Source organism: Scyliorhinus torazame, chromosome 9 (assembly GCF_047496885.1).
Source record: "Scyliorhinus torazame isolate Kashiwa2021f chromosome 9, sScyTor2.1, whole genome shotgun sequence".
In the NCBI taxonomy this organism is placed as follows: Eukaryota; Metazoa; Chordata; class Chondrichthyes; order Carcharhiniformes; family Scyliorhinidae; genus Scyliorhinus; species Scyliorhinus torazame.
Genome location: NC_092715.1, coordinates 203,424,920 through 203,449,468, shown reverse-complemented (window position 1 = coordinate 203,449,468; position 24,549 = coordinate 203,424,920). Strand labels below are relative to the sequence as shown.

Genomic DNA, 24,549 nt, shown 5'->3' with positions numbered 1-24,549 from the left:
TGGCGTTTCCGGTGGCGATTGGCAACATTATTGGCGATTTCTGACGGGGCTCAACCTAAAAGTGATTTTGTCACTCCGAGAGAACCCACAAAACTTTGCATTAGAAACCCAATTGGGAAAAGTGAAAGAAACCACAAGTGTAAGGCCCGTATCGATCAAATCTCCAAGATTCTGAAGTGTGTATTAACTTGCATGCGTACTAACAGGGATATAATGTAAACTCGTTAGATTTTGTTGCGTAAAACTATCGGGAGCATTGTGAACCGGAAAATAGCTTAGGCCATACCCGCTGTTCGAATCGCCGCCTTATTCCCCCTGTCCCAAATTAACGGTAGGAAAAGAGATAATAGAAGCAATGGCAGTGAAGGCAATGGAATGCCTAATAAACCCACAGGCACCCAAGGTCGCATCCACCAGTAGAGCAGAGCAGTGCCCCATATGGGAAGAGGAATTGAGAAAGTATTTGAAGGGGGAAGGATTGGTCCAAGTTTTATTCAAATAAAGAGTCAGGTCCAGGGAGCATAGGACAAACCTGGTGGGACAACCTAACCGAGGTACATAAAAAGAATGCAGTGAAAGTTCATAAGCCGATGGCAATCGTGTCCTGTTTGGCACAATTGCGAGGCACAGAGGAGGTCATGAGGACGCACCACAGACAGCTAGGTGAGAAAGAGGAGAAGAATGAGGGAAACTTTAGTGAATGTGGGAAAATTAAAGAGCAACTCCGGGAACAGTTGGCAGCTAAAGATAAAGAGATGGTTGTGTCAAACGGGCACACCAATCTTGTATAGTTCACCTTAGCAGCTTTCAAACCCAGTACGATAAGGCCTACCAAGATACACAGCGCACAATTCTGGTACGAGAAGAGATGGAACAGCAGGTAGCACAGCTAAAGTAACAATGCGCAGATTTGAAGACAGCTTTACGAGTGCTCCATAGTTCCACAATGGAACAAAGACAGAGTACAGTAGATCACACCAAATGTAAGCAACAAATAGCAAAGTTACAGTCACTGCTTTCAGCCCGATTTCATTTACACCACCCCACTAACCATCACCCAATTGAGAGATGCCTGCCCCAAAATTGAAACATTTGAACCCACAGCAGGCCCGCATAATTACTTTGAGAGAGTACGACAGCAAACAGTTATGTACGGTCTGGACGAACCGGAGGAATTTAAGCTTATAGTCATGAGCCTTGATCCGTCCGTTAGCTCAGCTTTACCAGAACTGCAGAATGTATGAGGAGGAAGCCTCCAGGAGATGAATGCAGCTATTTTAGACGCAATTGGATACAACAGAGGAGATCCCGTGGAAGGTTTGAACCGATGTAGACAAAAGATGGGAGAGCATCCGACTGCATACGCAGGTTGCCTTTGGATCCATTTTAAAGCGGTATTTGGGGTATTGAACCGCGCACACTTAAGATAACGACAACACAACTAAATGGGCTCGTACTTTAGTCTCCCACGCCACAGAAGCAGGTAAAAAAATTATGACCCCGTAGATGCCACACAGAATGAAGTTTGGGTTTTAAAGAGACTCTCCAGCGCTTGGGAAGAATCCCTACATAGAAAGGCAGATCAGGAGAAGGCAGAAGCGAATATGAACCCAGTCAGGACTACTCAGGACCCCGCAAGGGTAAATGAGGGCAGAAATGAAGATCAGCACCCCAGAGCACAGGCACCACGAGGTTGCTTTAATTGTGGACAAAAGGGACATTACGTCCGCAAATGCAACACCCCCCTGAACCAGCAATGGAACCAGCAATCGAACACCCCACCTAGGAACAATGTTAGGCCCATACATAGCATTAGCGCCCGATCAGATAATGCTGTGATTAATAGCACAGATTGACGGTGTTCGGACTCCCCAACTTGGGTCTGCGACACACTCTGGGACAAATCAGGCAGACCAGTAGTCACAGGCACAGTCCGGGGACACCCAGTAGAGTTCCTTTGGGACACAGGAGGGTCCCGCACCACTTTAAACTCCTCCACAATGTTTCAGCGTGACAAATGGCCCACCACAGACACCATCACTCTTAGTGGATTTACAGGACATGTACAGCAGGGATACATTACGGCCCCCGTAGATATTCAAATCGGCTACATAAACACCAAGCACCCCGTTGTTTTAGTGGACTTGCCCCAAACAGCAGAGCACATTTTAGGAATTGACTTCATGAGCTTACACAACCTTTCCTTGGACCCCGTGAATAAGTGTGTATGGAAAATGGCCGGAACAGCAAGAGTCCCCGCCACGCTCACAGTAGGAGACTACGAAAATAGAATCTGCTCAGTAGGCGACTGTTGGTTTGGTCCGCAAGCCATTAGTACAGATAAGACAATTAGAGAGGTCCTAAGAAAACATAAAGCATCCTTCGCCCAGCACAAGCACGATTGTGGAAAAATTCCGGGAACAGTCACAATTCCAGGTCCCGATCCCAAGCTCCAGAAGCAATACGGTTTCCCACAGCAAGCCGATGGTGAGTTTGCAAAAGTTATCAATAGCTTACTAGATCAAGGAATAATTTGGCCTCAACAAACAATGCCCCAAATTGGCCCATAAAGAAACCCGACGGTTCATGGAGATTGACCATTGACTACCGAGAGCTCAACAAGGTCACCCCATTAGCAGCCCCCACCATTGCCATGAGTCCCGAAACCATGCTAAAGCAGAGAGTACATGCTAAGTACTTTGCTGTGCTGGACATTAGCAATGGCTTTTGGTCCATTCTCTTAGATAAGGACTGTCAATACAAGTTTGCATTCACATTTCAAGGATAGCAGTCTATGTGGACATGCCTCCCACAAGGTTTCCACAACTCCCCCTCCATCTTTCACCGACAATTGGCCAACGGACTTTCCACATTTTCCCGCCCCGAATGCCTTATACAGTATGTGGACGGCTTACTCCTACAGACGGACACAAAGGAAGAGCATGTTAAGCTTCTTTCTGAATTGCTAGGTCTCTTACAATCAATTGGATGCAAAGTCAACCCGAAAAATGCCCAGATCCTGAAAGAAAAGGTCCTTTACTTAGGTACCATTATCACATACGGGAAAAGAGAGATCGAATAGAAACGGATTGAATCAATAGTTAAATTGCCCCTGCCCCACAATGTCACTGCACTCCGATCATTCTTAGGATTAGTTGGGTATTTGTAGGAACCGTATAGATGGTTTTGCGACAAAAGCAGCCCCACTTTCAGACCTCCTTAAAAAGAATGCCCCATGGGAATGGCTTCCTCAGCACACGGACGCCATCGATGAATTAAAACGCGCCCTAGGCACAGCCCCCGCTTTCTGTTAGATGGTAGGTTAAAGGACGGTTCAGTTAGCCAAATCAGAGCAGCTCGCTGGACACTGCTGTTAGAAGGGTCATCAAAGTTAAACGGACAAAGGCCCACACATTTTTAGCGGACAACCTGCAGTATGAAGGGACCCCACATGAGTGCCAGATCATTGCAGCCAAACACCACACAGGACCCTTTATTCCGAAATCACTACCCACACGAGCAGGCATCAGAACACAGAATCCTCCGACCACGGATGACTTTAAAAAAATTTATGTAGATGGTTCCTCCACCATTGACAATGGAAAAAGAATAACAGGACACGGTATTTATGTGGAAGACGCGCAGGGACGCGCATTAGAGGAAATATCTTTAAAATTGCCAGGCCACTTAGGATCACAAGCAGCCAAATTAGCAGCAATAGCATATGTAGTGCAGCACCCAGATTCTTTCCCGACCCCCGCAGACATACACTGGTTTAGCACACTGGGCTAAATTGCTGGCCTTGAAAGCAGACCAAGGCAGACCAGCAGCACGGTTCAATTCCCGTACCAGTCTTCCCAAACTGGTGCCGGAATGTGGCGACTAGGGGCTTTTCACAGTAACTGCATTTGAAGCCTACTTGTGACAATAAGCAATTTTCATTTCATTTCATTTCATTATATGTCTGCAATAGTTTGACAGAATTCCTGCCCCTGTGGGAATCTAGAGGACTCATATCCGCTGATGTAAACCCCTACCCTCAGCCCCATTATTGAAGCATATTCTTGAGACAGCAAAAGACCGCACATATGGCATAATCAAAGTCAGAAGCCATCATCGTTTCTCCCCATCCGGTAACGTAAAGGGATCCTTTAAAGGAGCCAAGTCAGGATCACAACACGGTCACTTTTGGTAACCCGCCCGAGAGTGAAGCAATACACGCTGTCCAGGTTTCACAGACCAATATCGAAGATTTAGCCCAGGCCCAAAAGGCTTAACACTCTTAAGCAGGTTTTAGACGGAAACTACCCAGCCCCCTACGACAAATTCAAGGATTCACTGACGGTACAGGACAATATAATTTTAAAGAATGGAATTTATGTGGTCCCCACCCAGGATAGAAACCAGATAATTTGTCAGTTTCATGACGGACACGGACATCAGGGGATAGAAACCACCATTGCCCACTTAAAACCTTTGTGCTGGTGGTCCGATTTAAAAGCAGCTCTCACGCATTATGTTGAGAATTGCTTAATCTGCGCACAGAATAATCCTGAAAGGTACTCCAGGAAAGGACAATTAAGACACACCCGAACTGTTAATTGCCCATGGACAAATTTGCAGCTCGATTACATTGGTCCTCTCCCCCCCCCCCCCCCCCCCCCCCTGCAGAAATGGTTTTAAATATGTGTTGGTAGTAATCGACACCTTCACAAACTGGGTGGAAGCATTTCCCTCCAGGACAAACACGGCTAAGGCAACAACCAAGATCTTAACACAGCAGATATTTACACACTGGGGAGACCCCCCGCAGCATTGAATCAGACCAAGGGTCCCATTTCACCGGCAGAGTAATGCAGAATGTCCTAACGATTTTTGGAATAAAACAAAAATTCCACATTGCTTATCACCCCCAATCCAGCAGTATTGTGGAACGTATGAATCGGACCCTGAAAGCGTCTATTAGGAAAATGGTGCAACAGCACAACACCACGTGGGACACGGTTCTCCCATTCGCCCTCATGTTTATTAGGAACACAGTATCAATTTCCACAGGATTCACCCCCCACACCCTTATGACCGGACGACCCATGAAAGGAACTGAATATTTATTAGGACTTGATTTGGCCAGCTCCACAATCACCGCCCTCACCCACGAAAAAGCAGTCCAACTCACAGAAAATATTAAAGCAGCCCAGCTGGCTGCAGCTGTCCGAATATGCGCTAGGAAAAAGCAGAATAAGGCCTGCTTTGATAAAACAGTCCACCCAGTAGAGTATACAGTCGGTCAGCAAGTGATGGTTTCCCTGTAAAATCCCAGTTCGTTCCTCACCCCTAAATTTGCAGGACCCTACTCCATTTCGGATAAAGTGAGCCCGTCTGTGTACAAAATAACGTACCCCAATGGAAAAACAGGTTGGTTCCATATCAACCAGCTTAAATTTTATGGAACCCAATGTAGCCACTCCCACCACGTCTCCCTAGCAATGGCAGACGATTCCGCCCCGCCCATCGACAACTTATACCAGCCCACCCCCCCCCCCCCCGCCCCCCCCCCAGCCAGGGCAGCACGTCCACGTCCACAGACCCGAACTTGTCTCTGCCCACAGGTACGCCTTTCCACCTTGAGCTTGATTCGGACGACAGTGACAGCCCCTGGAACCACGACCAGGACATGTATGGCCCCCTGTACCCCCTTTCACTGCTGCAGTCAGAGCCACCGCCACTGCCCGACAACGGAAATTTGCCCTTTGCAGCTACCGCCCCTCATGACAAACGAACCCCCCATTGGCACCGCGACAACTCTTGTCGATTAATAAGGAATGACGATTCGGATTCCACGACGGCCCACGCGGCCACGGCACAGAAACGACAGACACGAGTTTGGCAACCAGGAGGTGGTGGTGACTCAAAGTCTGACTCCTGTTACGGTAACCCTTTCGCGACGCTTTTTGATACAGAACGCTGAGGTGTCTAAATGATGAGAAAAAGGAACCGCATGTGAATTACGGTGTCCTATTTCCTGATGGAACCTGCCCGCTTTCTTTCTTTCTTTCTTTCTTATTGCTACATGGTTTTAATTAATGTCGGCTCAACACAAAATTTCTTGATACAGTTGATTCTTCCGATCTCACATGCTTTTAATTAATGTCGACAAGTTACAAAATTTCTTGACACAGTCATGGTTACTCTTCTGACGCCATTTAATGCCCAATGACCGTTAAACGAACAAATTGTTGGATCCCATATGTTACAAATTCTTTCCGCTCATATCAGGTCATCCAGGCAGTGGAGCAATGGCACTAATCCCCGCCCTGCCTGAGGACCCCTAGTGCATCCGGTCAGCCAAGCTCGGGTAGTGGAGCAACGGCACTGATCACCGCCCTACCCGGGAAATCCCACCCATTCTTGCCCTGCCACGGCCCATACGCACCTCATGCTTCGCTCACTTCAAGTAATCTGGAACGGTTTTTTACACTCCTTACTGTCCTTGGCAGGTCTTTGTTTCCCCTGATCTGCTCTTTAGTGTAGTTTAAAGAATGCTTTTTGCCACAGCCTGTACACTCAACTCTTTACCATCCGTGACTCTTTGGTCGCTACCCCAACTGCAATTTACATGTTTGACACACTTGGTTGTTACACATTTGCTGCTATACGTGAACTACCTCTGGACCCTGGACGGAGAAATTGTCTGCCCACTCACTGCATCGACCACAAGCTGCGGGATTCCTTGCACTTAAACAGAATCTTTTTTTCGGATGTCTTGGGTGCGATTCTCCGATCGCCGGACAGAGTGTCCGCGCCGTCATTCGCGCTGTCGCGTTTCACGACAGCGCGAAACGGGCGCAGGCACTAGCGATTCTGGCCCCCATAGGGGGCCAGCACGACGCTGGAGCGGTTCACGCCGCTCCAGCCTCACTTCCTGGCGCGCACTGGGGGCGATGCCAACCCGCGCATGCGTAGTGGCGACTAGCCAACCCGCGCATGTGCGGTGGTTTTACGAAACGCGCCGGCCCCGACGCAACATGGCACGGGGGTTCTGGGGCCGGACGCGCAACAAAGTAGGCCCGGGAGGGAAAGAGGCCGGCCCGCCGGTCGGTGGTCCCCGATCGCGGGCCAGACCCCATCGGAGGCCCCCCCGGGGACGGAGCCCCCCCCACTCCCCACAGGCTGCCCCCCGACCCTTCGCGCAGAGCTCCCGCTGGCAGCGACCAGGTGTGGACGGCGCCGGCGGAACTCTGCTATTTTCCCGCAGCCACTCGGCCCATTCGGGCGCGAGAATCGGCGGCCCAGCCTCATACAGCGGCCCGTGACCAGCGGCGCGCCATACGCACGGCGCAAATGACGCCAATTCTCCGCACCTCAGAGAATCGCGCGCCGGCATCGGGGCGGCGTGGCACGGGTGCGTCGATTCTCCAGCCCGGCGTGGGGCTGGGAGAATCGCGCCCCTTGTCTCTAAAATGGTTTTTTTTTAAAATGAGGGAGTCACACGTGGTGGCGATTCTAATGGGTAATTGAAGTTGAAGCGAGAAAGACAACCAAAACGAGATGTTAACCAACGATAATTATGCTTGCACCCTCAGGAATATACGAAGAACGAAGAACAAAAAGACAAGATGAATACAGGACTGATGACCTCCATTGTGATCATCGCTGGACTCCTACAACTGCGCGCGTTGACAACCTTTGGACACCACACCACACCGGCCCCGGACATGACCATACAATATGAGACCCCTAACCCGGACACCACACCTCACATGAAAATAAACACTGATACCCCCACATGGTGTGAAAACATTGTAAAATGATATTCTCTTTCCGATTCAGTAGAAGCCCTTTTGGTAATAGCAATACTCTGCAGTGTTGTTCAGACACTCAGACTCCGCAAATGGCGAAGGAGAGCCTCCTGCTCCCCGATATACACACTCCGAGCCCCTTTCCTTGGAATCCAACAAACCCCACAAACCTTTTAAACATTTTTCACTGACAAAATAAAAAGATTGTACTTCTTCTATGACTGTAATAGATTACAGTACGAAGTCTTACAACACCAGGTTAAAGTCCAACAGGTTTGTTTCGATGTCACTAGCTTTCGGAGCGCTGCTCCTTCCTCAGGTGAATGAAGAGGTCTGTTCCAGCGACCTCTTGTAATAGATTAAGTAGAGATGTGAGGCTACTGTTTATTTCTTTAAAATTTTTGTATTGTACACAAGTTCTTTTTTGATATTTGCTAGCAGCATGAAAGTAGCTTAGGTAATGATAGTTAGACGTTCCCTTCTGTAAATAAGTTAAATGTGTAATGATTAAATGTTTTATAGTGGCCCCTTAGAGTTTATGAATTTATGATGTGTTGATAAAATTAGGTAAAAGCTCCAAAAAAACATAGGACAGAGTAGTGTAGAACCTGTCCTTGACCAAAGGTAACCGGCACACCAAGGACGGATGAGAGTCAACAGTGTGATCCACCACGCTTCGCGTTCAGGATCAAAAGGACGGGATGTAGCCATCTGGGATGGCCACTTACAAAGGATCTCGGGAAATATGGCCACCTGCAAAGGACCAAAGGTCAACCCAGGACTCAGACGCTCAGAGCTTATGTATATTGGCAACTCAAGATAACTAGACGCTATCGAAACCCCCAGCTACTTTGTATTCTAATGGCCCATTTTCCCAGGACTAAAGACCTGTACTCAGGTAACAGATACAGAAACAGACTCATCGGCGCCACTCCCTTTGCTCAGGGAGCCCAAAAAGCCAAGGTCAATGACCGCTCAGGACACGCCCCGCCATCAAGGCACCCGCCCCTTTATTGGCCAAAATCGAAGGCAGTAGTCGAAGCCTGCCGAATTATTGGGTCCAAAGCTAAGGACCTCCCAAAAGAGCGTGAAACCCCAGAAGGATAAAGAGAGACATTGCCATGTGTTCAGTCTCTCTTGGCCCCGGCGCTCGGTCTCTCCCGGCCTATGCCCAACCAATCGCAGCAATACGACCAGAAGACAAGTTCAAGACCAACGATCGCTACCAAACGAATGAGCCCAGCAGAAACGAAGTCACTTCTCCAGACCCAGCCATGTAGGACCCGAACAAAGGCCTTGTTCCTCTGCATAAAGCCAGGTGCCTGAAGTTAAGTCCAGGTTGTTGTAGTGTTAGGTGTAATTTAGCTTGTAGTGTTTTATGTTGCATGTCAAAGTAATTCTTGTGTGTAAATAAACTATCATTGATCTTGAACTAACGAACTGGTTGTTTGGTCTTTGATCGATATCCGGTAAAACCTTGTGGTGGTATCATTTGATACCTGGCGACTCTGAAAAGCAATATCATCATTAATAACTGTCATATCAGTATCCAGTTAAAAAGAGCAACATTATTGTCAGCTCCAGTGGCAATTGGCAACATACCCCAAGTATCTATCCTTGGTCCCCACTTCTATTTTTCATCAAAAGGCACAGTGTTAGTTTACACATGTAAACTGATGACACCCAGCTCTAACCCACCACTACCTCCCTTGACCCGTCCACTGTTCCTAAGTTACCAGACTGATTATCCAACATCCAGTACTGAATGAGCAAAAATCTCCTCCAACTAAACATTGTGACGGACAAAGATCCCCATGACAAACTCCATTCCTGTAGCTACCATCTCTCCCCCAGCAACTGTCTGAGAGTAAACCAGACTGTTTGCAACCTGAGTCTCATCTTTGACCCCAAGCTGAGCTTCCAACCACAGATCCAAGCCATCATTAGACCATTTCCACCTCTGTAATGTCGTCCAACTCCACACCGTCTCAGCTCACCTGCTGCTGAAACTCTCAGTCATGCCTTTGTTACCTTTCGAGCTGACTATTCCAATGCACTCATGGTTGGTTTCCCAATTTCTACCATCCTTAAATTTGAGGTCATCCAAATCTCTGCTACCTGTGTCCTTACTCACACTAAGTCCTGTTCATCCATCACTCCTGTGCTTACTGATTTACATTGGTTTCCGGTTAAACAATGTTACAATTTTAAAATCCTCATCCTTGTTTTTAAATCCCTCCATGGCCTCACCCTTTCCCTCTGTGTAATATCCTGCAGCCATGCAACCTTCCTGTGTTCAACTAATTCTGGCCTCTTGAGAATTCCCAATTTAACTCACTCATCGTCGGGGGCGGTGGCTTCTGCTGTCTAGGCTCTAAGTTCTGGTGTTCCCTGCTAAACCTCTCAATTTCTCTCTACTTCTCCTTAAAATTTACCTCTTTAATATTGTGTTATGTAATTTGGTGTCCAATCCTGTTTCAAACTGCTCTTATGATGCTTTTTGGGACATTTTGTCATGTTAAAGACACCATATAAATGTGAGTTGCTATTGTTAAGCAAACGGGAAATAACTGCAGCAAATAGAGTTCAATGCAGCCAAATGTGAGGTTACTTATGTTTCTATGATCAAAGGATATGGGGAAAGGTGGGATTAGGGTATTGAATTTGATGATCAGCCATGATCATAATGAATGGTGGAGCAGACTCGAAGGGCCGAATGGCCTCCCTGTGCTTCTATTTTCTATGTACCTAAAAAGGATAGAACAGGGTACTTTCTAATTGGTGAAAAGCTCGAAATAGTGGAGGAGCCAAGAGACATGGGGGTCCAGATACGCAGATCATTAAAATGTCATGATCAGGGAGTGAAAATCACTCTGAATCTGCTCCCTCTTGTTCTCGATCCTTTTACCAGCGGGAGCAGTTTCTCCCTATCTACTCTGTCCAGCCCCTTCATGGTTTTGAACAGCTCTATCAAATCTCCTCTTAGACTTCTTCACTCCAAGGAAAATAGTCTCAACCTCTCTGTCGAATCCGATAAAGCAGCACGCATTAACCGAGCTGGTCGAAAACAAAGATTAGGTTTATTTACAATATACAAGATCTCCACTCCCCGAAGGATCTCACTCCTTGACCAGTCGGGTATTTAATACTAGTGATCTAATCCCCTGTTAAGGGGAAGTCACGCCCCCTCATTACCAGGGAAGCTCGTATTCAATGGCGGCTACAGGGAATCTGATAGTCCTGATGCAGTGACCTTTACAAGGGTTATATTACCTCCACCACCCCCCCCCAATTCCGGAAATACGTCCATGTCCATTTCGTGGGTGGGTCCAAGGAGCCCCTAGTCATCTTAGCCTGGGAACAGCCATCGGGAACCGACCGTGTGGCACCCGGAGACGTATACCAAACTGGGGAGTGGCGTTTCCATATGGAATGCCTTGGCGGGGTCACCGAATGGAGGCGGCTGTGCGCACTGACACAACGGGCTCCGGTGGTGGCAATACTTCCAAGTCAGTCTCGGAATCGGAGTTCAGCGGGACCTCGTCCAGCATCTCGCCGTCCTCGATGTCCAGAACTGGCTTCTCCATGGCAGATGTGGCCGAGGCCAAAGGTGGCAGCTGGGGTTGAGGCCGTAACTCGAGCTGAGGGCGGTTTCAATCCCAAACCTCTGGAATCGGATCTGGCATCTCAGGGATATATCCACAGAGGTGATCCATGTGCCAATTTGATTTGTGCCCTGTGCCTTCACTTGTTAAGAGCCCAGTCCTGTCTGGGCTAACACAACGGCGGGGATCCATGTGATGCCTTGCCCAATGTTGCGGACGTACACCAGGTCTCCTTCAGCGAAGGAGCGCAAAGGCGTTCGCTGGCCTGTGTCAGCCTCCTGTCCCATCCGGATTTTACTGCTAATGTCCGGGGAACCAAACTCAAACGCATATGAAGGCGACGGCCCATCAGCAATTCAGCCGGAGCGACCCTCGTCATGGTGTGCGCCGTTGTCCGGTAGCAAAAAAGGAATCGCACCAGCCAAGTCTCCCAGGGCCCTGAAGTCTGCTTTCTCGTTCCGATTTTGAATGTTTGGACTGTGCGCTCCGCTAACCCATTCGACGCTGGGTGGTACAGGGTGTTAATGTACGTGCCGTATGCCGTTTGCAGTAATGAACACCCCAAACTCTGCAATCGTGAAAACTGTCCTATTATCCAAGACCAGGACATCCGGTATCCGGTGCGTGCTGAAAGATTGCCGCAGCCTGTCGATGGTGGCTCGAGCTGTTGTACTTTGCATTTTATGGACCTCCATCCACTTCGAGTGGGTGTCTACGACAATGAGAAACATTGCTCCCTGGAACGGACCCGCAAAATCTATGGGTAGGTGGGAACAAGGACAGCCCAGCCATTCCCATGGGTGAAGCAACGCCACCAGCAGCAGCTTCTGGTGCTCCTGGCACTGAGTACAACGCTGGGCCACCTCCTCTATATCCACGTCAATGCCTGACCACCATACGTAGCTGCGGGCTAGTATCTTCATCTTTGACGCCCCCGGGTGTCCATTATGGAGGTCCAGCAGGAGTGGTTCATGCCCCCACTCGGGAACCACCATGTGTGTGGCCCACAGGATGGCACCGTCCTCAGTGCTTAACCTGGGTAGCGTGTTAGTGTATCCTTCAAGCCCCTCGGCATGGCACGGTGTTGGGCCCCGTAGGGGATTATGTGTCGTACCTGGAACTGGCAAGGAATCCACAAAATGGAGGGCGGCTATCACCTCGTCAGCCAATGCCGGTGCAGGAAGCCTGGTGGGGAGAGAGAGCCAACGCAACGCATCAGCATGTGGGATTGCGGACCCAGAGCAGTGTTCCAATACGTACTCATATGCTGCTAGCAGCAGCGCCCACTGCTAGATCCTGACAGAATCACCCGGCCTTCCTTAAACAATCCCAACAGGAGCTTGTGATTGGTGTAGACAGTGAAAGGATGCCCGTAGATGTACTGATGGAATTTCATTACCCCAAACACCATGGCCAAGCCTTCCTTCTCGATTTGTACATAGTTTGTTTCCACGTCCACCAATGTCTGAATCACGTTCGCTATGGGGCGCTCTGTTATATCGTCCATCCGATGGGCAAGGACGGCCCCGACCCTGTAAGGGGAAGCATCGTACATCAACAACAGCGGCTTGGTATGGTCAAAGTGAGTCAGTATATGGTAGGAGAGTAGCTGTTTCCTCACCGACACAAAAGCCATCTCTTGGGCCTGGGACCATTCCCAACATTGACCTTTCTTTAGCAGGTAGTGAAGGGGGGCCAGGTCCGTGGTAAGGTTCAGAATAGACTTGCCATGGTAATTTATTAGGCCCAAGAAACGAGTGTAGCTCCGTCGGTCCGATAGACACTGGGTCCTGACGGATGGCCTGTACTTTTTCCTCCATGGAGTGCAATCCATGGCGATCCACACAATAAGCCAGGAAGGTAACCTCGGTGGCGTTAAGAATACACTTTTCCCTGCGGTGGCGGACCCTCGCTTCTTCGAAACACCGGAGAACCTCGGCCAGTTTGTCCAAATGCTCCCAGTCAAATGACCCCATCCTCGACCCCAGTCAGTGAAGAATCCGCTAAAGCAGCACGCATTGACCAAGCAAACAGAAAACAAAGGTTAGGTTTATTTACGATCTGCAAGATCTCCACTCCCCAAAGAGTCTCCCTCCTCGACCTGCACCCAGGTCTGGATTTTTATACTCGTAATCTAGTCCCCTGTTAAAGGGAAGCCCCGCCCTCTCGTTACCAGGGAAGCTCGTACTCAGTGGAGATCAGGGGGAATCTGATAGTCCTGATGCAGTAACCTCCATGAGGGTTGTAACACTCTCCAAACTATCCTCATAACTGAAGTTTCTCACCACTGGAACCATTCTGGTTAACCTTTTCTGCACTCACGCCAACGCATTCACATCCTTCCTACAGGGTTGCGCCCAGAACTGTACACAATAATAGAGGAGGGAGAAGTCATACTTCAACTATACAAATCCATGATTACACCACAGCTGGAGTACAATGAGCAATTCTTGGCGCCACAAAGGATATGGTGGTCTTGGAGGGAGTGAAGTGGCAGATGCAGAGAAACTACTTTGCTGGTTGGGGAATCTACAACTTGGGGGCATGGTCTAAAACTTCGATTTTAGATTCAGATTTAGATTTATTGTCACGTGTACTGAGGCACAGTGAAAAGTATTGTTCTGCGTACCGTCCAGGCGGATCGTTCCATACATGAAAAACATAGGACATCCGAAAAATATACAATGTAAATACATGGACCTAGACATTGGGTGAAGCATACTGAATGTAGAGCTACAACAGTAGAGAAGATGTGTAGAGAGATCAGTTCAGTCCATAAGAGGGTCATTCAGGAGTCTGGTAACAGCAGGGAAGAAGCTGTTTTTGAATCTGTTGGTGCGTGTTCTCAGACTTTTGTATCTCCTGCCCGATGGAAGAGGTTGCAAAAGAGGATGTGAGTGCACGACCAGGGACCCCATCGGGACACGCCGCTTTCCGAGGGTTCACTTTCAAGAAGGCCGATCTGACTTTGGAAGCTATGACGGTAGGTATGGGTGTGTCCAAGGCTGCTGTGGCAGTTGACAACTGTTGATGGTTTCCTGCTCGAACCGAGCATAGAATGTATTGAGTTCATTGGGGAGGGGTGCGCTGCTGACGGCGATTCTACTCGGCTTTGCTTTGTAGCCCGTTATGTTGTTTAAACCTTGCCACAACCGACAAGAGTCCGTGATGTAGGCAGCACGGTGGCACAGTGGTTAGCACTACTGCTTCACAGCTCCGAGGTCCCAGGTTCGATCCCGGCTCTGGGTCACTGTCCGTGTGGAGTTTGCACATTCTCCCCGTGTTTGCGCGGGTTTCAGCCCCACAACCCAAAGATGTGCAGGGTAGGTGGATTGGCCACAATAAATTGCCCCTTAATTGGAAATAATGAATTGGGTACTCTAACTTATTAAAAAATGAAAAAAAAAGGTCTGTGACATTAGCCTGTGACTCTAGCTTGGTCTGATATTGTCTCTTGGCATCCCTGATGACTTTGCAGAATTCGTACCTAGATTTCTCGTATATGTCAGGGTTGCCTGTCTTGAACGCCACAGACCTGGCCTTCAGTAGGGAAGTCAATCTCCCGATTAAGCCATGGTTTCCGGTTGGGGAACGTACGTACTATCTTCTTTCCATGCAGTCTTCTACACACTTGCTGATAAAGTCTGTGATGGTGTAAAGTCTCATGTTCCTCTGCTACTTGTGCAGCTGTACAATCCCTGTACTGATTATGACATGTCTTGTGCTGAGTGTGACAGTCTCTGGGCTGGAGGTGCAGTGCCTTGTGTTTGATATTTTTTTCAATCGTTCATGAAATGTCAGCATTGTTGGCAACGTCAACATTTATTACTCATCCCTAATTTCCCATGAGAATTGTCCTTCTTCAATTGTTGCAGTCTTTGTGGTGTTGGTAAACCCACAGTGCTGTTCGAGACGGAAATTACCAGACCATTTGATGGGTGTAATAACCGGCAGTCTGGGGATGATTGTTTTCCCCGTGCTCCTTGAGGAGTACGGGCTCCCCCGCTAGGGGCAGGATAGCTTACCCGTACTTGTATAAAAGGTCAGCCAGTCTGGAACAGACCAACAAGAGAGACTACCTGGTGAAGTACTACCGGTACTCATGTATATAATTGTTGTAAAATAAATGTGGTTTACCTTTTGCTTACTTTGGACTCCCCGAGCCTTAATGAATGGATGTGTGATTCCCTACACTGAATTTGAGACTTTGCGCCGGGTGTACAAGGAGGTTTACCAGTTGTGTCTCAGATGTAAGTTTACCAACGCCCCCAGCCCCCACTCCCTGATTCATTCCAATCTCCTTTAATGCTGTGTTTTTATCCATTTTGGAGAATAGCAAGATTCCGTTTATGGTTGGCAGACACTCCGTTTATGATTGGCAGTATTATGCATTGAGAAACAATTTAGCACAATCATTAAAGGTCCAAAAACGAAATCAATGAACTCTTGGCAGATTAATATTCTAGTTGGTGCCAGTTGTTTAGTGCCCTGAGACACTGGCAGTGAAACCTTGTCTATTTCTGCCGGCTGTATTTGCAAGTGGCTACATTAATGACTCTGGCAATTAGCAAGTGATGAAGAAGCTGACAATCCGAGGCATAGCTCCAGCCACAGGGTGTGTGAGAGGAAGAGCATGGTCACAATCAGTGGAACAAGGAAAATGTAGGCTACAACGGGCCCTTTATAGTTTATGTGTGAATGCACTTGGATATTCCACACACTACATACTTCTAAAGGGCCAAAAAGATCATTTGGGCCCATTGTTGCAGGAGGGAGGATGTACTGCAAATTAGAAGCCAGAGGCCCAAGTCTCGCATGAAATTGGGTCCCTTCTAGGCATTAATGTATTAATTGAGCTGACTCAACAGAGCTTGTTGCACCTCAAGGGGCAGCTCACCCAATGTCCCTTGTGGAATTACGAGTTTGGGAATGTAACCTGAGCTGATAAGCCCCCTACCTCGTCACTGCAGTAGCGCTGCAGAGCAAGGAGCAACAATCCTTCTTCTCCCAGCTTCACTGGAAGCGATGTAACAAGATATTTTCCCTACAAAGAAGAACAGGTGGAGTCAATGGGGTGCATGGTGACACAATGTTTAGCACTGCTGTCTCACAGCACCAGAGACCTGGGTTTGATTCTGACCTTGGGTGACTGTGTGGAGTTTGCATGTTCTCCACAAGTCTGCGTAGGTTTCCTCCCACAGTCCTAAGATGTGCAGTTTAAGTGGATTGGCCATGTTAAATTGCCCCTTATTGTCCAAAGGTCAGATGGGGATACAGAGTTAGGGGGGTAGGGCTGGAGAGTGGGCCTAGGTAGGGTTCTCTTTCAGAGGGTCGGTACAGATGCGATGTGCCAAATGGCCCCCTTCTGCGCTGCAGAGATTCTATTCCATGATCGAACTCGGAGAGTTGGTCTTGCAGAGAGTCAGCATAGACTCAACAGGAGAAATGGCCTTCTTCCTTTCTGTAACCATCCCATGATTGAATTCCTCCAGCAGTAGCCAGGAATCCTTAAAGAAATTAAGATTTTGCTGGACTGGCTGCTGTAGAACTGGAAAATGTCAGTGGCATTAACGTGGTAAAAATTACACCTAGTTTTACATGAATGATGTAGAAAGTCCTGAAACAGATGTGGGATCCTGCACTGTAAATTTAAACTGATCCATCGCTGCTTTTGGGACACCTGAAAACAGTGCAGATTGTTGATTGTTCAAAGGAAATCATGGATGAGGCCTGAACCACTAGTCAATGTAAGGATGTAAAATTCGAATTTTAGTTTTATTCTATCAAGGGATGTATGCCAGCATTTATTGCCCACCCCTAATTGTCCTTGAGAAGGTAGCGGAGAGCTGCCTTCTTGAACCATTTCAGTCCATGTGGTGTAGGTGCACCTATCGTGTTGTTAGGAGGGAGTTCCAGGATTTTGACACAGCAACAGTGAAAAAATGGCGATATTTTGATGTGTGATTTAGAGGGGAATTTTCAGCTGGTGGTGTTCCCATGTGCCTGCTGCCCTTGTCCTTCTTGGTGGTAAAGGTCACGGGTATGGAAGGTGCAGTTACAGGAGCCTTGATGAGTTCCTGCAGTGCATCTTGTAAATGGTTCACACTGCTGTCACTGTGAGTCAGTGAAGGGTGTGAATGTTTAAGGTGATGTATGGTGTGTCAATCAAGAGGGTTGCTTTTTCCTAGATAGTGTTGAGCCTCTTGAGTGTTGTTGGTGCTGCACTCATCCACGCAAGTGGAGAATATTCCATCTGATTGTAGACATGCTAATGGGAGTAAGGATATGATTAATAAGATCACTGCAGACCTCTCAGCCTTTCACCTGCTCTTGTAGTCACGGTATTTATATGGCTGGTCCAGTTCAGTTTCTGATCAATGGTAACCCTCAGGATGTTGCTAGCCAGGACTTTAGCGATGGTAATGACATTTAATGTCAAGGGAAAATGGCTGGATTCTCTCTTGTTGCCGATGGTCACTGCCTGGCATTTGTGTGGCATGAATATTACATGCCATTTCCAGCCCAAGCCTCAATGTTGCCCGGGCTTTGCTACGTATGGGCACAGACTGTTTCAGTCAAGGAGAGAATAACGGTGGAATAATTGTAAGGGTCCTTCCTGTTTATTCCTTTATTTCCCCTTTCTTTTATTTTGACATTATCATTTTTGATCTATGGATAATTAATGGACGGGTATTCTTTAAGTCAAGAAGCAAAGGAATGAGGAATTCAGAAGTTACAGGAGAGAACACTCTGCTAGTCTCTGTTAGTTTGAACAGGAGCTTCAGATTTTTCTGCACCAGAGAGAGAGATGGGGTGGGACTCTGTTTGATTGACTGGCTGGTGGCCAATGAATGGGCCAAAAGGCCATATTCTGCCCATTAACAGCTGATGACTGGATCCTATCCCAGTGGAATGATTTTCAGAGTCCCAAGGAGTTTCAGTTGGACTCCTGGAAGCACAGGGACAGGACTCTCTCTCACTCTCTCCTCCGTGTTTTCTCCAGAAAGGCTGTGAATTCTGTATTCCTGAAGCTGCAGAGAACCTGAATGAATGAATCTGCACGGGAACCATTACAGGCTGCAGACAATGTCAAAAACTTATCTCTCTCCAGAAAGACTGTGAGTACTGTATTTCTGAAACTACAGAGACCTGAATGAATCTACATTATAAACCTCAAACTGAAGGCAAAGCTTGAAGAGGAGTAAGGTGCTAAAATCCACCATCAGGAACAAAGACTCTTTTTTCCTTTAAGTTATGAGTTTTTTTAACCCCTTTCTTCCCCTCTGCGTTTGTCTGTCGTGTGTGTGTGTGTGTATGGGCGTGGGTGTAGAGGGTGGGGGCAAGTTAAAGTGGGGATTTAGGAATTAGATAATAGTTAACCAGTTGTATCTGCTGCATATTTCATTACAGTTCTTGTTATTAACAAAAAAGTATTTGTGTTTACATTTACAATCGTGGTGACTGTAATTATTAGGCAGCCAAAGACCAAAGGTTTTGGTTATTTTTCTAAGAATTATTGATTAATTCAATTGTTTTTTGACTCAAGTAGGGCTGGAATTGACTGCGTACTATCCCAGGGTATTGTAATAGGGCAGCACGGTAGCACAAGTGGATAGCACTGTGCCTTCACAGCGCCAGGGTCCCAGGTTCGATTCCCCGCTGGGTCACTGTCTGTGCGGAGTCTGCACGTTCTCCCCTTGTCTACGTGGGTTTCCTCCGGATCCTCCGGTTTCCTCCCACAGTCCAAAGATGTGCAGGTTAGGTGGATTGGCCATGATAAATTGCCCTTAGTGAAGAAAAAGGTGAGGAGGAGTTATTGGGTTATGGGAGTAGGGTGGAAGTGAGGGCTTAAGTGGGTTGGTGCAGACTCGATGGGCCGAATGGCCTCCTTCTGCATTGCATGTTCTATGTTCTATGAACAACACTTTGTAAGCTACCCAACCACGTCTTTAACATAATGATGCAGACATAACAAACACCAGAGATTATGAGCATTCCCAAAATGTTTTTAAGAACTTCCTTATTGCAGGACTACTATCCTGGAATTTCCTAGCTAACATTTTTGCTGTATAAAGGTATGAAGGGATTATGATTCAAAGATGGGTAGATGAAGCTGAGGTACAGGTCCCATTGAATGACAGAACAAGCTCGAGGGTTTGAGTGGCCTATTCTTGTTCTGATGCAAGGCCATTGTGGATGGACGCTCTGAACTTGTACTGCATGGAGAAGGTCGACCATCACTATTTCAGGGCAATGAGAGATGAGCAATGAGTAGGCCTTGCAGCAATGCCTGTGGCCAGAGAACAAATTTTAAAAATCAGTGCGGTGAAGAGGAAGAGAATAAGGCGGCCGGTTATATCTCAAACAAGAAAAAATGGGAATGAAATAGATCTTGTGCAGTAGTGATAACAAATCAGCCCGCTGTTTTACATCCAACCCAAATGCCTTTGCCATTGACTTAAATGGAATAGAAAAGCAGGCACTGGGTGAAAAGAGTTACTGATTCTCCGACACCCATTTTACAATATCACTCAACACTAAATGTTGGCATAGCAGCAAAGCTGATGAAGTGTTGTTACAGGATAATGTGGGTACAGGAGGAATAGTGACACAAAGTCAGGGTTAATGTTAGAAGTGTTGCAATGGGCAAGAATCTCATAAAGTATCAGCTAATAAAGCTCCACCCCTATTAATCAAACTCTAACCTGCTCCCCGACCATACTCTTCCATCCCCTCCTCTCCAATCTCCCATCCTTCGGTACTTACCTGCAGCGACAGACTTCACACACACCGGTGTTTCTTCTGATACCATAAATCCATGATCCAGCAGTGGATCTTTGTTAATCTTTACTGTCACCTTTAATGGGATGCTCAGCTGGTTCGTGTTACGAGTCGCCCCATCAGCTGGGCCTCGATTCCTTAAATCAGAAACAAAACAAGGTCTTATTTATCAATTATCTTCAGTATCTTCTCAAATTTAATCCATCTCCCACCTTCCTCCTCCATCAGAGCAGAAAACCCCTCACTGGAGGCCTTTCTCCTCCATTTTGCCTTCCTGGTGGAGTTGGGTTATTGTGAATCCTCTGCTTCTCTCCAACATCAACTCATTCATTTGTAAGGTCTAGAGAGAGCCCACCAGAGGCAGAGTGAAAACTTCCAGCAGGACATTTTGAGATTATCAAAGGGCAGAAGACTTTGGGAGTCAATGGAATCAATGGCAGCAACCAGAAATCACAGAAGACCTGTGCAGGGTTTGGATGTGGCAACGTTTCTAAAAATTAATTTATGAGATGTGGGTATCTCTGGCTAGGCCAGCATTTATTGCCCATCCCCAATTGCCATTGAGGAGGATGATGGTGAGCTGCCTTCTTCAACCACAGCAGTCCATGTGGTGTAGATACTCCCATAGTGCTGTTAGGGAGGGTGTTCCAGGATTTAACCCAGCAATGGTGAAGGAAAGGAGATATATTTCCAAGTCAGGATGGTGAGTGACTTGGAATATTCCCATGTATCTGCTCCCCTTGTCCTTCTGGATGGTGGTGGTCGTGGGCCTGGAAGGTGCTGCCTAAGGGCTTCTTGCAGTGCATCATGTAGACGGTACACATGGCTGCCTCTGTTCATTGGTGTTAGAGATAATGAATGTTTGTGGATGGGGTGCCAATCAAGCGGGTTGCTTGTCTTGGAGTTGAGCTTCTTGAGTGTTTCATTGCACTCCTGACTTGTGCTTTGTAGATGGTGATAGGCTTTGGGAAATCAGGTGCAGGATTCCTAGGCTTTGACCTGTAGTCACAGTATTCATATGGCTAGTCCAGTCCAGCTTCCGGTCAATGGTAACCCTCAGTATGTATAGTGGGGGATTTAGCAATGATAGTGCCATTGAATGTCAAAAAGTGATGGTTAGATTCACTCTTGTTGGAGATGGTTATGTGTGCCCAAATGTTACTTGTCATTTCTCAATCCATACTTCGATAATGGCCAGGTCTTGCTAAATTTGGACATGGATTGCTTCAGTGTCAGAGGAGTCACGAATGGTGCTGAGAATTGTGCAATCATCATCAAACATCCCCACTTCTGACCTTACATGAGGCTACAATCAGGATGCAACATCCTGAAGTAAAAAGAAAATTCCTGGAAACACTCAACAAGTCTGTCAGCATCCATGGAGAGAAATACAGAGTTTTTTTTGCAGCAAAAATATATATATTTTTAATAAGTTCAAAGTGCCCAATTCTTTATTTTTCCAATTAAAGGGCAATTCAGTGTGGCCAATCCACCCAACCTGCACGTCTTTGGGTTGTGGGGTTAAACCCACACAGACATGGGGAGAATGTGCAAACTCCACACAGACAGTGACCTGGGCGGCAAATTTCACACAGACAGTGCAGAAGGTGAGGTGGTGGCAAAAAACAAAAAAGTGAGAACTCTCAACACATGCAGCCATGATGCAAGCTTTACATGAGTTAACTTTCTTCCAACAGTCTGCTCCTGCTATGCACTAATGCCATCTCGCCTTCCTTGTAGGTCCATCAGTCAACCAGCCCGGACCATCCTTGCACCCTCTGGAGACCACAGACGAGAGCAGCTCTGAGGGGGATATCTCAGAGACAAGCATCTGGGAGGCGTTAGCTTTCACCCGTACCCTTCACTAGCGCAGATACTCACACCTAATAGGCAGGCTCACTGGTAAGCACCACACAGCTGAAGCTCCACAACAGGCGGTGGAAGGAAGGATGCCAAAGCTCAGGACTCTGCTGAGCCCCTGGCTGATGACCTTCCCTGGGCCTGGTCATCCCAGAGTTGCTGGAGCTACAAAGGCAGAGTCTGAGCATCAAAAAGGGATGACAGCATCCTTCCTCCAACTGCAAGGTCGACTTGAGGAGATGGTGCCGTCACTTCGACACAATGAGGCAACACTGTGAAGGGTGGTGTCCGCAGTGGAGACCTTGGTGCAAGAGGTGCTTCTCCATGATTCAGCGTATGACCTCCATGGCAGAAGGCATGAGCTCCATGGTGCAGGGTTTCAACTGCATGGTGCAGGCACGAGTGGAAATCCATGTGTCAGTGCCAGAGAACAGCCGAGCTTCTGGATCTCACCCCAGCTGCCCACCATCCCATGGAGGAGCCCAGGGCTCTCCCTCATGCCCAATGGGAAGAGAATAGGCATGGATGCAGCCTGGGATTTCCGCCTAGGAGACGCTGAGGGTTTCCAGTCCATCTGACACCCCCCCCGTCCCTGTTGGTGACACACCTCCAGCCCTGCACACCAAGGAGGGCAGCACTGCCACACCCGTGCAGCCTGAAAGAGCCTTGAGCTTCTGCCCGCCAATAGGTCATCCTCCAGGGTAATCTCAGGCAACAGGGCGTGGAAGGCAGCAGACCGCCTCAACTTCAGCTGCGGATCCTGGGAATACAGCTAGACATAGCAGGAAGGGCACCTTCTCCTCGCCCCCCCGCCCCGCCCCCGTACAGCAATGCTCAGACTTCTCATGTCTGCCAGCATTCTCTAGGTATGAGGATGCCAAGGGCCGAAAACATGTCGAGTGTCTGTCCACATCGTCATTAAGTGGAAAAAAACGCCGGGAACCCTGACCTCAGAGGAGGCAGAAGCAGCTGAGATGAAACATTTAGCCTTCTCAGGCCTCATGATAAGCCCGGTCATCGGCAGTTCATGTTTAGCTGCAGACATTTTGTAGAGGATAAGAGGAGCATCGCTCTGTCCGCACTGCAAGTCACCATCATTCTCCTGCTACGTCCGACCAATGGTTTTTGCACCCTGCCCATGAACGTAGCCACCATCACAATGACCTCCCACAGACACCACAGCAGTGAGTGATGTCAGACCCCATGGTGGGAGAGGGCGTCACATCCTAGTCCTGCTCATCACAAACGAGAGGCAATGAGTGTGTTCCTAAGCCTGCATCCCATGCAGGCCCTGGCCATCGCTCAAGGTCCTTTCCTGACTCCCCCGCGGGGTGCCCCTCACCGCCCTCCTCGACATCCTTCTTATCTGAGGAGGTCTAGTGGTCCTCCATCTCTTGGTCCAGCTGTTCACCCTACTGCAATGCCAGGTTGTGCAGAACACAGCATACCCCAACCAGTGAGGCCCGTGAGCGATGCGGAGTACTGACAATGCCCTGACCCACAGTTCTCTCAGGATCTGGGACATCCATCCAGGTGCATCCCCCTATTTGAGCGCCTTTCCAATGAGCCTCACTCCCTCCTGTATTCACCTCCCCACTCCCCACTGCATTCCCCAGGAGTGAGGAGGGAGGGCAGTTGAGTGCATTCAATGGGCCTATATTCTAACCTCACGGGGGAACGAGATGCTGCCTCATGTCATCTACTGGACAGGGCCTTCACCAATACGCCTTGCAATGGGGGCCCATTCTGTGTCACCTCTCTGTCTTTGAGATGTGAGTATTAGCCTTGGTCTTCAATGCTTGAGGCCGATGGGCAGCACAGTGGGTAGCACTGTTGCTTCACAGTTCCAGGGTCCCAGGTTCGATTCCCGGCTTGGGTCACTGTCTGTGAGGAGTCTGCATGTTCTCCCCATGTCTGCATGGGTTTCCTCCGGGTGATCCGGTTTCCTCCCACAAGACCTGAAAGACATGCTGGTTAGGTTGATTAGCCATGCTAAATTGCCCTTGGGTTAGATAGGGTTACTGGGTTATGGAGAAAGGGTGGAGGTGTGGGCTGAAGTAGCGGGCTCTTTCCAAGAGCCGGTGCAGTCTTAATGGGCCGAATGGCCTCATTCTGCACTGTTGATTCTATTATTCTGACCTGGCATGTCACAGGATCCCACCCAGGGACCTCACAGTTGTCCCCTGTGCTGACCCTGTGGATTCAGCTGCTCTGACCCACTTTCCAGCTGCCACTCTAGAAGGGCAATCCCTCAGCGGTTATATCACCACAAACCCAGCAAGGAGCAAACCAGCCACTAGACCCTTTTAAATCTAGAGACTCACTGACACGTAGAGCGACTAAGGCTTGTTGCGATCCCACCCCCGAGATGCTGAGACTGAACAGTGCTTCCATCCCCCGTTTCTTCCCCACCCTGTGTTGCACTTATCTGGGTCCCCCGTGCCCTCTCCAGTTCCCCCTCTGCAATTAGCACCCTGGAGGGTAATGGTGACCTGAGTGCTCTC

At 48.3% G+C, this 24,549-nt stretch overlaps 1 protein-coding gene across 1 annotated transcript in view; it reads right to left on the bottom strand.

Moving 5' to 3' along the window:
* Nucleotides 1-24,549, bottom strand: part of frmpd1a (FERM and PDZ domain containing 1a) — a 264,403-nt gene that overhangs the window by 103,985 nt on the left and 135,869 nt on the right. Inside the window, exon 3 of the mRNA XM_072517007.1 lies at nt 20,171-20,322. Coding sequence (XP_072373108.1) covers nt 20,171-20,322 — 152 coding nt within the window. The remainder of the gene's footprint in view (nt 1-20,170; nt 20,323-24,549) is intronic.